The 16,443-nt window shown below is 31.2% G+C and overlaps 2 protein-coding genes across 2 annotated transcripts; both read right to left on the bottom strand.

The window, feature by feature from the left end:
* Window positions 1-8,509: 8,509 nt before the first annotated feature.
* LOC129292149 (protein SHI RELATED SEQUENCE 3-like) lies at window positions 8,510-9,906 on the bottom strand. The gene is made up of 2 exons (XM_054929682.1): window positions 9,628-9,906; window positions 8,510-9,503 (listed from the first exon to the last, which is right to left on the bottom strand). The coding sequence occupies exons 1-2, from the start codon at window positions 9,851-9,853 to the stop codon at window positions 9,100-9,102; spliced, it is 630 nt and encodes a 209-aa protein (XP_054785657.1). The 5' UTR covers window positions 9,854-9,906; the 3' UTR covers window positions 8,510-9,099.
* Window positions 9,907-13,872: 3,966 nt separating this feature from the next.
* Window positions 13,873-14,853, bottom strand: LOC129293544 (uncharacterized). Its single transcript, XM_054931557.1, has one exon. It carries the CDS (start codon window positions 14,746-14,748, stop codon window positions 14,146-14,148), a length of 603 nt encoding a protein of 200 aa, XP_054787532.1. The 5' UTR covers window positions 14,749-14,853; the 3' UTR covers window positions 13,873-14,145.
* Between the last annotated feature and the right edge of the window lie 1,590 nt (window positions 14,854-16,443).

Raw genomic sequence — 16,443 nt, 5'->3', positions numbered from 1 at the left:
AAGTATGAATAGGTATTTTTGAGGTTATAGAAAGGTGATTTGAGGTTTCAGGATAATTTTAAAATTTTTAATTTATTTTTGGACGAATTTTTAGAATATAGAAGGATGAAATTGTGATACTAGAAGTGATTTGAGGATAAAAAAATAGTTTATTAGGGTACGAGAATTTTAGAAAAAGAATTTGGGAAGTTAAATGAGGCATAAATCTTAAATTAGTATTAATATGGATTATAGATCTAAGACTTTCTAATTTTTTAAATTAGAGTTATTTATTTTAATGTAAAATTAATATATAGTATTGTGAAATAATTATGTAGATTATATTGACAAAGATAGTGGTGAAAAAGGAGTTGTGAAGGGGAACTTGTTATTCAAGACACAAGATAACCATTATTAATGTGTTGTGATGAGTGTGTTTGTGAATGGTTATGTGTTGACTTGTTGTTTGGAAAAACTATGAATTATTGAAAATAAATACTGTTTTATACTTGTTTGAAATTATTGCCAAGTGGGTCAAAAATTTATTTTTATTTATCATGATAAGATATTATTGTTCGGATATATTCCTGTTTGGATATTTAAATGATGCATGACTTGTCAGGATATTTTAATGTATGGTGTTAATGAGAATTTCTGTTCGGTTAATTATTACCACGTGGTAAGCCCTCATTGAACCCAATGAGTAGCGTGTCGCTTGGTCCAACTTACCTTTGGCCGGGTGATTTGGCGTCCGAGCATGGCGAAAAGAGGATATAAGGTGTAGTCATGCAAATTAAATACTTGTTCGGTTTGTTTGAAAATATTGTTCGGTTAAATGTTTTGTGTGCCCACTTAGCAATCGCATGATTAGTTACAATCGCATGCATCATTACATATTAATTTTTGGTTACTGGGACTTTTAAGTCTCATTCCCCGTGGTTAATATTTTTACAGGAGCGAGTCCGGCCGAGAAAGCACCAGAGGTGTAACTATAGTGTATGAAACACCATCTTTTACGTTGCCTCTTATTTTAGATTATACAATGTATCTTGTGCCAACTTAGGACATATCTTCTTTGTGAAGCATGTAAACTCTAATCCTTTTTATTAAAAGTATTTATTTGACCAAGAGAATTATGTTTGTCTCTCTTGATTCATGACCTAATTTAAATATCATGCCATGAGGATCCTGACTGTCCCTCATAGTTCTAATTGCTTTTTTTTAGATATTTTAAGACTTGTGGTATATTGTCTTGAATGTATCATGGTAAGAAAATTTTCTACCATGATAATGGTTTTAATAATTTGCGAAAAATCGGTTTGTATTTTTGAGGGTGTTACAGGCTGCACGTTATCCATTTTATTTATTTATTTTTCTTTTTGGAAATTATGGCAATGAGGCTTGAATTTTCAGTATTACCTCAGTGACAATCATAAATATTTGAGTTATTATCTTCTGTAAGTACTCATCTTATTATTAACCTAGGAAATATTATTTTTTTTAATTTATTCAATTCAAAGATAATTTGATTTTTCAATTTGATTTAATAGGAGAGATTTGGTTTGGGAGAATTACACACAGCTCATTTTCCTATATTCAGTTGTCAATGAATCTGAGAGTAATTAATTGTCTTAGATGAGATCTTAAAGTAGTTCTTTCAATTTTTTTGGGCCACCTATGACTTGGTATTAGAACCAATAATTTAGGTAAGTCAGGTCTATTCCGTCAAGTTTAATTTGAGTCGAACTTATTAAATCAAACTTTAAATGCCTTGACATTGAAAAAAGCCAATGTAATTAAGCTTGACTCTAACTTCTCAAGCTTTCAAGTTGGCCCAAATACTTAACTTATTAAATGTTATTTTATTTTATTTTTATTTTTACCTAACTTCATTTTTATTTTAAAAATTTAATATTTTTAATTTTTATCTTAATTTCGTATTATTTTATTATTAATAAAACAGGAGTTCAAGTATTTAGGCTAAGCCCATTTGGATTTTGGCTTAGCTTAAATTTCTTTGAATTTATTTAGGTGGCCTGAATAGGTTTAGAGTAAAAAAAATCTTTTGAATTACCAAGCCCGATACTAAATTTTTTTAAACTTATTCATACTAATCTATCAAGTTTGGGCCAAATTATTATCTCTACTTGGTATGATTGTATCCCACATTAAATAGAAAGCTTTTATTAAATTTCATGTATATTGACTATTATATTTTACTAAATTAATTTCCTGATGTCACTTTCCCATCTTAAAATAGGTCCCAAGTTGAATATGTATTTGGCATATTTAATTTGCGTGTGTAGATGCGAGTCTCTCTTTCTTATAAAAAATAGGCAGTTTTGAAGTTAAAAAAATTAAAAAAATTGTTTTCTGGATAGCATTAAAGAAAATTTGGCATTCTCAATTTGATCCTCCCTCCCTCCCTCCCTCCCTCTGATTTTGGTCCTCATTATTAACGTCAAAGGGTGCCAGGTACCTAAAATGATTAGCAGTGTTTATATCCATTTTTTTCGTTTGGCAAATCACAAATGAACTTACAAATCATTATGCAAATGTTTGAAGTAATTTTCTAATGCAAACTTAAACTACTGTAACATAATATGTAGAAAATAAACACACAATTTAACTATAATTCAAATATAGATTTTACACATGTTATATTTAAACTGGGATGAAATTAACAACTTCTTATATAATATGAAGGAAGAATTAATAATTTGGTTTCTTTAATTTTTACTCTGTTATAATTTAGTATCTAAATTTTAATTTATAATAATTCAATTCTTATAATTTTAATTTAACTATAACTTAGTCCTTGAATTTTGTCCTGATGTAATGCAATATCTAAAATTTTAACCATTTACAATATTGGTTCATATATTTTATGAATAAAATTATTTAAAATTGCAGAGTTTTAATAATTTAAAATATTAGTCTCTAAATTTTATTTTCTATAATTTTATTTTTTAAAATATAAGAACTAGAACCAAGTTGCAGTCGAATTCAAGGACTAACTTAAAATTTTTAAGAGAGACAAACCTATAAGAATAAAGTCATAACAAATCAAACTTAATGAATAGAGTTATAACCGAATAGAATTACAAAAACTAATTGATTAATATTTTTTATCGCATACAAGCGATTTACTCGTGAAATAATATAAACTTTGCTACGAATCTTTTTACACGATGATGAGGCCTTCTATGTACAGTCTCTCTCATGAAATAAATGCTGGGAAAAGGAGCATTATTTTGCACAATTATTTGTTGAAGGTTTAGTAACGTTATTTTTCTTTTTATCTTTTTTTTGGGCGGGGGGGGGGGGTGCCGGGCGAGTTGCGAGAGGTCCATTGCCTGAGTTGAGTTTAATGAAAATAATTATTCTTTTATGATAAATTAAATTTTAAATTTTTATTAAAAAAAGTGTTTATATTTAATATCCAATAATATCTCAAATAAAATTATTTTTAATAAAAAGATACTATGAATAACTTAAATAAAAAAAAAGCTTGTACAACCAAAACAAAACCTAGTTCAGCTCTATTAAGACCACAAAAGCTGCCACTGATCCAGCAAGACATTGAGATAGGCTCGTTTGTATTTTAATTAGATATAATTAATTATAAAAATAATTAATTAATATAATTAATTTTAATTTTAATTAATTATATTATAATGTAATCTGTTTGGATACTGAAATTTATTTTAGCTGTGTAAATTATCATAAAGGCATTGCTTTTTAGAAATAATTATTGATAAAGTTATATTTAATGTTATTAAATTTGTTAAACTTTATTTAAGAAATAAAATATATTATTTAATAGTAAAATTAAATCTATAAACAACCTTCCAGAACTTATTTTAAAATGTAATTCTAGCTCAAATAATCAATTATCAATATTTCTGATTGTTTGGGTAATTATTATGAAAATTGATTATTTGGCTAAATTAATCAATTTTTTGGCCTTCCCAAACAGGCTGGTAACAATGCATAACTAGTAAATACATTGTATATACTATAGGTATAAATACTTAATGAACACTTGCACTCTCTTGTTCTTAATAGTATTGCTATAATGTACCATTCTAATTATATACTCAAAAGTTGGGAAGAGTTAATTATCAACGTTTATAAATAATATAACGATACAACACTTTCTCACTGTGCTAGTCTAAAGAAGAGGCACATGTAATCAATTACAGGCGTGTAGTCTCCTTGACTTTCCTATCAGTCCTATCGATGTGGAGATCGTGGATGCAAGATTATGTAAGACCGGAACCTGTCAGAAATCAAGAAAGCATAGTTTTAGTTAACAAAGAAAGATAATTAAAAAATAATTAATCATTCAAAAGAATGGAATATGATGATCTAAAATTTGGAACCCAAAAAACAAAAACAAAAAAAAATATCCCAAAAAACACCGAGTATATAAAACCTGGCACCCAATGAAAACTTATTTCAGAAAACACCAAGTGTCCGAAATAGACGATTAAAATCTTGCTGTCAAGGCACGTTCTCTAAAGAATACAAAGAAATAAGCTGCATTTGCTTTAGAAGAATGCAAAATTATTCAACTATAATCTTCCCTTATGTGTACATGAGGTGGCCTTTAAATAGGCAAAAGAAATTTAGAATAATTTAAAGGTGCAAGAACAAACATGCCATAACCGTCAGATTAATAACTTAGCTAGTACGGGGCTGGCTTCAAATGCATTCTAGCTATGACCTATAAGTGTCCATGAAAGGTATAAGGCTTTAACAATAATTTAGCAGCTCTATGTATCGGCCCAATCCTGACGTGACTCTCCTGGATACGTTTTGTTTACATATCCAGTCTTCATTGTTCAGACTTTTAGGTTCTTCGGTTTTTAAAATATTTTAGTACTGTACAATATTTATCTTACAATCAATATTTTAATTTTCTAAGTCCAAAGTGTTTAAGTTTCCAAATCAGCTCCTCTCTCCCATGTTATGTTGAGTGCAAAGTTCCAAATTCTAAGATGAATTAATTTAGGTTAATTTAGAGATCACATTATTAATTTATGGGATATATATATATATATATATATAGGTGACTGTATGCTTATGTCCACATCTAACTTACGTGGAGAAAATGAATCAGAACTCTATGATCAAGAATTAATAAGCTGCTCTGCAACGTGAGATCAATGTTGTAATTTAATCTCTCCTTCTCTGCGTGTGTGTGTATTATATTCATAGTGTCTTGTCAGGATGGAGACAAACATTTTAAAGCCACTTTTTGAAATTTTGTTTTTAAAGGCAGGTTTTGTTTATTCATCTTAATATATGATTGTCAGATCGGCATCTTCTAGAGGTTAATTGTATTAATTTTAACGAGTGAAAGGCATATTAGATTATACCTTAATTTTCCAATGCATGTTACTTCATGATGCGGGGAAACAGATGGTAACAAAGTAGACTAATCAAGAGCCACTAGAGTGCATATTTCTCTACCCACAAGCTTTAATCTTAATAAAATAAACTATAATAATTGTTTAAGCACGACATTTTGAGCTTTAGCTCATATGGATAGGAAAAACAAATATTTTTGACAGAATTACTCCTAACTAAATCCAACAATGCTGTGCATGCATAGAAAGCACGAAGACATCATTTTTGTTGGTTTTTGGTTCGGTGCTTTTATGATTCACCATTGAAATTTTGAAACAGAAAGATTCAAAACAATTACATCCTAGAATATATATTTTAGGTAGATATTACAAAAACCTTAAACTTAAATTGAATGGTTAAGTTTGAAAATATTAATTTGACTTTGAAAAAAAATTATCTACGGCTAATCGTGAATAACATTATTAAACTATCTTTTATAAAAATATATTTTCAAAGATTTGTTTTCTGATAGGCTATATATAAGTAGTCGTTTTCAATTTTAATAAATCGGTCATTGAATTGAAGTCCATCTGACAACAGAACTATGAGACAACAATTTTAATCTCGATAAGACAACCAATTAAATTGGTTGACAATGATATCTGGTCTCGACTTTTGTTTTATTCCTATCATGATAAGAAAACTGCTGGATTCTTAATCTTATGTTCAAGCTGATAGTAAATGTATTAATTTGTTTTATGTTACATGAAAGTAATCACAATTAATCTAATAACAATTAAATTCTTAAAATGCTCCCAAAAAAAAAAAGGTTGCAAACTCCCATGCAAGTAGTTGCAAACACATGGAAGGTCTGCAATTAAATCACTGGACGACGGTGACTGTATGCTTATGTTCACATCTACATTAAATGGAGAAAACGAATCAGCTGATCGATCGAACTCCATGGTGATTAGGAATTAATAAGCTGTGCTGCAACACAAGATTAATGTATAACTTAGCTTTATAAATATACACCCACACACACATATCATAATGGCTTGTCAGGAAGAGGACAAATATTTTCCAGCCGTGTCGTGAAATTCTCCGTTGTAAAAGTAGCTTTGTTTTAAGCATCTTTCTGTACGTATACAATGTTACATAAGAGTATATATACTTACTTTATTATATTAATTTTAATATAATAAAGGCATTAGAGTATATATACTTTGCCATGCATGTTACTTTAGTAGGCGTACGTGTTATTTTAGACAATGTTTATCCGGAGTTATTTTAATTAAAAAATACATATACCAGCTGGTGATAATAAAGAACATAGGGATCAAGAGCCACTGCAATGCGTATTACTTCTCTGATAATGTTATTTTCCTTTTCCTTTTCCTTTTTTTCTTTTTGAATAAATGCGATATGCTAAAAATGATGTTCTATTATTATAATTTATTTTCCAAAGCAAAGGTAATTTAAAATATTTGTAATTAATTTTCATATTGTTTGTTTGCGTGGGTGCATGAAAGAGTGGATCAAAGAGAATATTTTGTTTCACCGTATCACTAATATATACTTGTAGAGAAATTTTTAAATAGATCAAGTATAAAATGTTATTTGTGGTTTGTCCAATAAAAGTCATTTAAATAAAATCTTAGGTAAAATTATTTTAATTAATTTTATTCTTATAATAGAATGCATAATTAATTTTTTGTATTTTTTCTTTCTACTATTTTTAATATAAAAATTAATTTATATTTAATGTCATTTAAATGTTATATTTTTATTGGACAAATTATAAATAACGTAATACACATATTCTTAAAAATATATATATATATATATATATAATAGTATAATAGACAAACTTTATTAGGTATAAAATATGATAATATATGTTTCTGTATTCCGAGTACAAAAGGATATATCCTATATTCCGTAAAAAGGTTGTGTGCGTATGTGTGTTGCGTGTTGTGTGTGTGAGTATCAAACAATATTCCTTCTTGTTATGTCTGTCACTTATTTATATAAAAGCTTGGATGCATGCACTCCTTCTATCTGCTCTATATTTTACTGAAGAAGCTAACTTTGAAATAAGTTCCATGGTGCGTTTAGATTAATAGAAATTTAGATTTAGTTTAAATCCCTCATTTAGATACATAAAAAATTACAAATTTAAATTTGATTCAAGTTAAATCCATTTCTCGGCACAATTTTCTTGTGATTTCAAATTCTCTCTACATATTATAATCATTTAAAATTTCAATCATTTTAAACATTATATTATGTTCTTTTTATGCTTTAATTTCGCTATTATTATCTCCATAACTCTTGTATTTTTTTTATTTCTCATCAATTAACAAATATAGATAAACTTGCCATTTTTAATATTTCATTTTTCATTTTAAATCTCAAGACATTTATATTTTTTATTTAAAAATTTTTTAAACTATTCAAACAGTGAATTTTAAACATAGGATTTCAAATATAATATTTTAAATATAAAATTTAAATTTAAATATCAATTCAAACGTTACCTAAAATTATTCCTCATCCAAAAATCATATATACCTCTCCACGACCACATGTGTGAGATATTAAGTCGTACAACATATTGATAAGTATATATTCAATAGTTCCAATAGTTCTTTAATTGAGCTTCCTTAGTAATCTAGCTGCCAGTTCATACATGTGCCACTGTTCATGACCGAAGCATGAAAACAAACAGGGAATTGATGCATATTTTCATTTTACTGTGTTTTTCTCCGTTCAGTGTTTACTGTTACTATTGAGATTCTTGGGACAAACAAAAAGCACATTATCGGGAAAAACACGCACATGCATATAAAGTATGCTTGTTTCTACCTGGAAACTTGGGATTTGACAAAGGGACCATACTGATATATACGTTGTGTGGGTATGTGTGTCTGTGTGTTGTGTTAAAGTACTAATAATAAGTGATTGGTAAAAAAAAAAAAAAGTTTTAATAATAAGTGACCTTCAATATCTTGGTACTTGGACCTATATATGGACCTAACTTTTGCTTCAAGCTGGCACGGTGCAACATGTAATGGGACAAAGCAGAGTACTCGTAGCTCGGCGAGACTATGTATAATGATTTAACGAGACAAAACAAATTGCAAAACCTAACCTATAATTATATTCTGCCATACATTTGATTGATATTACATTAATATCAACTAGCTAGCTGAGAATGTGCTCTAGCTATACATAATTGAAGTTGTACGTATCTGACCGTGTGACGGCCGCCTGCTGAGCTTCGTTAATTAATAGAAGTGCCTTCAATTTAAGCGTACTATTAGTAATTACACACTCACACGAGTGAGATGATATATTGAGATGATATATCACTCATGACACCGTTTGAGATGAATGCTAATCTAATTTACCTTGAAGCCTTGCGTGCAGGCACATTCTATCATAATCAATTACTACTATATGCTTTTGGGTTAATTCAAATAAAAAAAATAAAAAAAATACAAACAGTCATCATGTCCGTGTGAAACATAAAAGTAGGAGAAACTAACGAAAATCAACTCTTAAGTCTTAGCCACGCACTATCAAGTTCTGCAAATGTCAAGACCATCATTTTACTCAGAAGCTCAACCCATGGACACAAAAGTTTAATTATTAACATAACCAGCATATATATTATTTTCTTCCCGCACGCGCGCGCGCACACACATCTGCATACGTTGTCAAATAAATCTTCAAGCTTATATTGGAGACCCCAAAAAGAAACTAGGAGGTCTTTGGTGGCGTAAAATATGATATAGCAGGCCTAAAGGTTGCAAGAGAAAGAGGATACGAGGAAGAAGAAAAATGCTCCGCAGATGATGGTGGCACAGTGGCAGCCTCATGGGATTGAATCATTGAAGTTGTACTGCGGATGAAATGGTGGTTCTGATCATCATGAGAATGATGATTCAGATTCAAGGGGTCTTTGGAACTTTGACCAACGTTGTTGTAGTCGAAGCTTTGACGGCCTTGATCATAAAGAACACCACTGAACACACGTCCTCCTATGCTCACACACGTTTGGTATGCGTATTCGTCAACCGTACCATCCCCAGAACGCACCCAAACGCAACGAAACACTGCCTTCGAACTCATCACAGCCGGAAGCTTATTCCACTCCTCTAGTCCTAAAGCAGACACAATACATTGTTTAGGACTTAATCTTAAATCAGTATAAATCGATACGTACGTAATCAATACGTATAAATGATTGGAAATCAAACTATTTTGGAAGGTGTGAAGAGTACTTACCTAGTGGAGGACTGTTGTGAGAGGGGGTTTGATGGTGAGGTTGATGAAGGTGGCGCCTCCTACAGATAGGAACCCAAGTGGTGTTGATATGAGTTTGGCAGCTAAAGGCTTTGTTGTTACAGCAAGTTCTGCATCTCATGAATTCGCAACCCTTCTTTGCCTGGTTCCCACAGTCTTGGCACTTGGTGGCTCCTCTTCCTCTTCCTTCTCTTATCTCCCTCAACATCTCTCACTTTCAATTCCTTTCTCTCTTCTTTTTTCTTTCCTGGGCTGTTTCTGTATCAGCTTTTGATCGCTTGTCTGGTTGTCTCAGTGACAGGTCTTATATATAGAACAAACAACCACACCTCTCTTTCTCTCTCTGTCTATCTCAAAGATATTAACATATGATTCGAGAGTTTGTGTGTGTGTGTGTGTGTGAGCGAGCGGAGAATTGATTCTTTAGTGTGTTTTAAGATTCACCCACTCCGCCTTGAATGAAGTTCGACAACCAATTCATGCCCAAAAGAGAAGCGAATCTAATTCATAGCAATAATTAATTCAAGCATAACCAGTTGCTTTTGCACTATTGTTGGGGGGGGGGGGGTTTAATTATTTTATCTAGTTAATTAGTCTCAATAATCATGATAGCATGCCCTTAATAGAGCAAGAAAGTGACGGGAAAGAAGTCGGTTTTTATCTCTAGGCATGTGAATTTCAAGCATATACTTCCAGTGTAAAGAGTAAAAAGAGTATGGCTACTACCAGAAACATGGTGATTGTGTCAGGATCCACCACGCATTTGGGAGGCAAAGAACATCTGCAGATGCCATTAAGGAAATTGGATTATTATATTACAGATTTTGGAATGCTTTGGGGCAATGTCAGCAACAAGATGTCAGGCGGCAGTATGATCAAGATTACCTATACTTGGATATCCTAATTACTGAGTGTATCACTGTTACCATTTTATTCATTTCTCAATTCATCAACTTTGTGTTTGCTAATTGGGCTCGTCGCTCATCACTATGATTAGATCTGAGTTTAAAATATTATTATATATTTTTATTTTATATTTATTAAAATAAAAATTTATAAAAATAATAAAATAATTTTAATTAAATTTTTTTATTTTCAATCTGGCCTAAATTTAACTTAAAGGGTCTAATTTAATATCAAAATTTTATAATTATTATATATTGATTATATAGATATACTCTGTACATTTCAAATTAACACCAAATTAAATTTAAATTGTGTAAAATGCATTTGGATAGTCAATATATAATAATTATAAAAATTTTAATATTAAATTGGACCCTCCAAATTAAATCTAAACCCGACTAAAAATAAAAAATTTATTAAAATTATTTTATAATTTTTATAAATTTTTATTTTAATAAATATAAAATAATAATACTTTAAATGGTCCAATTCTCATCACACCAATGAGCACAATACTGAAGTTGAATCTGTTTATTACTTGATTAGAGTAGTAGCTTTCGCTATAATGAATGGAAAAGGAAACCAGGTCCGTCTTACAGTTTTACCAAAAAAGCAAGCTAATGGTAAAATCTTAAAAGCTGCTATTATCAAGGTGTAAAGCTACAATTCTTCTAACCTTTTTCCCTCTTCAAAAAGCTCCTATTAAGTAGTTGGGTGGCTAAAGCATTAAACTTAGTCATCTTTTTAACATGGAAACAAGTCATTACTTGAAGCGTGAAGCTAGCTCATGGATCTTTAAATGTTTAAGGGTCCATCTGGTAAAATGAAATTAGGAGGGTGAAAATGAATAAAGAAATAAAATTAAAAATTTTTCATGTTTGGTTGAATAAAATCATGTGGAATTGAGCTTGTACATGGAATCCAATTCCATTTAGTTGGATAAAACATAAAATCATGTGAAATTGAACTTTCACATGAAATTCATTTCTATCAAAGAAACTTAGGCCATGTTTGATATATTAGAATCAGGTTCAAGAAAAATGAAATTGAAATCATGCTTTTAATGGTTTGGTATGTATAAATTTAAATTCTTGATGGATTTCAATTTTGTCAAAATACCCAAAATTCAATTCCACCTCTATCATGATAGAATTGTCATAAATGCCCCACTCTTTCTCTTTCTCTCTCCCCCACACCCCACCCTTCACCCCTCACTTTCTCCTACCCTTCACCTTTGTCGTTAACCCAGCAACATCTTGGCCAAATGGCCACCTTCCTTTGACCAAGACCTTGGCAACATCTCGACCATATGGCTATTCATTGCTTTTTCTCCTACCTTCACAAGCATCTCAAGCACCGTCAAATCTAGGTTTTAACGTTGCAATTTCATCACCCTTTGTCCCTTCATGTTGATCAACTCCTCCCCCTCCCCCTCTTGTCATCTCCTCCACATTTCCCATAACTGGCAAACAATTGGGTAGTTGTGACAGAATCTATAGTTGGTTTGATTATTGAGGCTGTGATTGTTAAGGAAGGTTCTTGATTTGGTCCTTCGGATGCAGTTCTTGAGTCGAACAAGTAGTACAAATTGAACCCAAGAGGAAAGATGAAATTGAAGGCACATGCTTGTTCTTCAAATCTACAATTTGATTGTGTGTGTTAATGGTATTTTTTGAAATCAGAGTTATGTTTCAGATGGTGATGGCTAAGTTTTGGTTTTTAATTTTTATAAGGATATTTTGCTCTTTATTTTTTTTAAATACATATATTTATTAATGTTATATTTAAATTTTATTTTCATGCCAAACATACATTTATAACTCAATTTTATTTCGATTTCAATTCTATTAAAAACTCTCCCATCATATTAAATAAGGCCTTAGTTTTGCAATTCCATGATCTTTTTTTATTTTTTTACCCCTTCTCCTTTCAACCGCTCAACTTTCCCATCGGACTAGGCTTTGTGAGGATTGATCTTCAACCTCCAACGTTCCATCTCTGAACTTCGTTGCTCAACCAATGTCGCTCGTGTTGTTCATCGTGGGTCACATCTTTCCTCGGCTCACCGTCACCTGTTCTGTTCATCCAAAGTCGGCCATTTGTCACCACCAAGATGCTGTTGACAAAGAAGCCATAGCAGATATGAAAAGTGAGGTTGAAGATGGCTTCAATCTCAACTCCCTCCCTCTTTCTCAATAGCTTCAATCTCGTCTCCCGGTGACGACGTCGCTATAAAATGTGGATTAGGTGGGCGCAATGGTAGCAATACGACCACCTTGATTTGCCACATATCCCTTTTTCTATAGATCCAATGCCAGCACTTACACAAATCGGTTGATAACTGTTCGCCCTAGTCGTTTGATCCCTCTTCATTTTGTTAATTATTTTATGGCCAAGAGTGAGTTTCTGTTGATATGATTTTTCTTTGCCCTCTTGATGATTGTTCTTGTTGTCGCTAGGGGTAAGGAAGGTACCGTAGATGGTGGTTCTACAAGTATAGGTTTTTTTTTTTTTTTCCCCTGAGCAAGGATATTTTGATCCCATAACACTGTGAAAATACATTTTCAATAAAAATTATATCATAATTCTATGAATATATCAAACATGTTTTTAATTTCTATTTTCATTTTCACTTTTATATTCATTTCTATTTTCGTTTTTATCAAAATCATTTTCACAGGAGCAAACAGGGCATAAGTAGAGTCCAGTTGGAACTTGAAAGTTAGAACTTCTGGCGGCAGAAAAATCAAAAGGAAGGAGACTCTTCGAAATGTTTGGATAATCGGAAAGAAATTTAGATTTTTCTTCAGTCCTGCTTTGAGTTAGTGACACACTTCCTTCGAGATGATCACACAGCTTTTACGAGAAATTGTAAATTGAAAATACCATACTGTTAAGGCCTTGTAAATCCCAACAAAACTAACAATCAATCTGATTCTATTAGCAGAGGCAGACTCAGCACAAAAGAGGTTAAAATGAGAAACAATGAAAATATGCATTTCACAAACAAAAGATGCATATCCCCCAAAAAAGCAGATTTTCTATCTTCCTATCTTAGCTAAACAAAACCATGAACACCCACCCCCGGAATCTGGTCAAATAAAATGCAGAAGCGAAAATCTCATTCCATGGTATGTCTGCTTCCAAAATATACTCTACAGTTTACAGAGCAGTCGGTATGCTCCTACCATTATCACATTTCCCTCTAATTTCTATCCGTTCAAAATGTTCACAGCATTATGTTCTGATTCGTATACCTGTAGGCTCAAGAAATCTGAGTTAAGCACGCCTACCTATAGGCTCAAGAAGGAAACAGAGTCATTTCAATTCAAGCTCCTTGATCTTTTATTCAGGATGCCCATTTTCTGTTAAGTTTTTACAGTCAGGTCAGAAGCGATCGGTGTTGACCCAAGCAATTAACCAAGCAACGTCAAAGGAAAGACAATTCTATCAAATCTATAATTACATATACACAACAAATGGCATCCACATAAAAGAAAAACGTGCTATCTTACCCTAAGGATCAATTACATCTTAACCCCAATTCGAGTCTATTTCTTGAATATGAGTCTCTAAATACCTTGCGCTTAAAAGCTAGTAATTGTGCTTAAGACCCAGCCCATGCTTGCCACGAACACACCCAGGCCTTACAAACAGATAGGGTGACCTCTTGGAATTGTTCATCTTCGAAAATGCCCTTTTCCCCAATTTCCTCATCCTTTGCCTCCCAAATTTAGCGTTCACAGACCACGGAACGAGCTCATCGTCCAAATCATACCCATCATAATCATCCATATCCTCGTAGTCATCCCCATCGCAACCGCCTGCATCACCATTACCGAATTGAGACCCATCGATCTCATCCTCAACGCCATCAAAACGACGATCGGCGTTGCTATCATCGACGTCATCAGGCTGGTCCTTCAGTTTTGGGGCATCGAAATGAGGAAGGTAAAAACGAATGCCGTCGATCGGGCCTGTATTGGGAGAAATGGACCAGGAAATCGAAGAAACCCACGAACCAGGTCTCTTCTGGGGAACGCAATCACCATCTGCATCGTCGTCTTCTTCTTCTGCTGCTGCTGCTTCAGAATCCACAACGTTGACAAATTCCCACTGGGAGAGAAGATCATCTTTCACTTCCAAGAATTGAACTTCTTGGAGGAGAAGGAACTCCAAAGATGATGTGTTTTCCATTGCAAGTTTAGTAACCTCTCTCCTTTTTCTCTCTTTTGTGAATCGGATGTGCCTTTGGTTTTTCTTGCTTGCTTTGATTCGATTTACAAAGGCGTTGCTTGTGGGAGGAAGACGGTGCGTCCCAATAAGAGAACACAACCTTACGTGCCGAAGCCAATAGGCAACTAGCACGTGTAAGTTTATATCATTAAGTAACGTTCAGCACTTTACGACTAATTGACCCCGAGAGGTAAACAAAGGGTGGATCTTTTGGTGGGAAAAAACAAAAGGAAAAATGTCAATAAAAAACCGTTTGAAAAAATTTATATTTTATTATCAAAATTTAAATAAATATTTATTAATTTAAATTAATCTTTTTTGAATAAGTATACATCAAAATTTTAATAACAACTTATTTTAAATTAAAAATAATTTATTTTAATTTATTTTTTATTTCAGTTTTAACAAAACCTAACTTTTAATTGATATAAATTTCTGTTCACAGAGCTTGATTGCTATTTTCTAAAAGAAAAACAAAGACTTCATTTGTGATAAATGCAAGTGTCTATAGAAACGAGAAGAAGGTGAATTTGCTTCTCTTAATAGCTGAACAAGGGTTTTTAAAAGAGAGAATTTTAAATAATCATCACCAAACAAACTTAATTTCAGGTAAGTTTAAAAAAATTTAAAGTTTTAATTCAATTCAGGGGAGAAAAGTTAAGAGAATTTTAACAATAAAAAATCAGAATGCCTTTCACTCGTTATGCAAAATCATTAATCAATTTTCTTATTGCATTTATTAATTTATCAATATTACTTATAAATTACATTCATTTGTCAGATAATCAGTAACATTAATAGTTAATTTATTAACATCAGTTGTAAATTATTGATAGATCTTATAATTTACTACTGGTATTAATAAATTAATAAGTTAACAATTTAACAATTAATGTTACTGCCTATGATTGAAAAATTGGTGTCAAGTTTTATATAATTATTGACAGATCAACTCACATAATTTGCAACTTACATTTATAAATTAATAAGTGAAATAAAAAATTAATAATTAGTAATTCTATATAACAAGTAAAATATATTTCTATTTTTTCACCATCAAAATTTGTGATTTTTCTCTCATAAACTAAATTGAAATGTCAAAATTTTTTTAGACTCACCTAAAATTAAATCTATACAACGATCCTTAATTAAAATTCTCCTTTTTTAAAATTTGTAAGAGAATAATATAAATAAAAATGCATATAAACACACACATATACGTACACATATATAGATACATTATTTTCATTAATCCATATATATAAATATATTAATCGCCCTTCAATCAATCATTCTAAGGGTATTCGTGGGATTAATGATTGTTATAAAATTGACATTTGACAAAGACATTTTTAAATTTCGGTTAAACAAAAAAAAATCTTATTTTTCTTTTACTTTTTGTTTTGTTTTTCTCTCTAGCTTTTGCTAGCATTTCTTGGAAGGAAATATATATATATATATGAGAAGAAGAATCAGAGTTCTTGAAAGAAAAAGTGAATTATCATTCTTATTTTAAAACCACGAGGAGCTACAACTGTTTTAATATTTTATCTAAAAAAATTTCAAATGCAGTAACACCAACTAATATATGGGAGGCCAAATTAAAAATATAACATGAAATGAGAGAACCAAAAGCTCCTCTAATGTTTTTGACAT

The sequence above is a fragment of the Prosopis cineraria genome, unplaced genomic scaffold (genome assembly GCF_029017545.1).
Source record: "Prosopis cineraria cultivar Desert tree isolate PC_DT_omini unplaced genomic scaffold, ASM2901754v1 PC14, whole genome shotgun sequence".
NCBI lineage: Eukaryota > Viridiplantae > Streptophyta > Magnoliopsida > Fabales > Fabaceae > Prosopis > Prosopis cineraria.
Note: the sequence above shows the minus strand (reverse complement) of the source record. Positions and strands in the feature narration are given on the sequence as shown.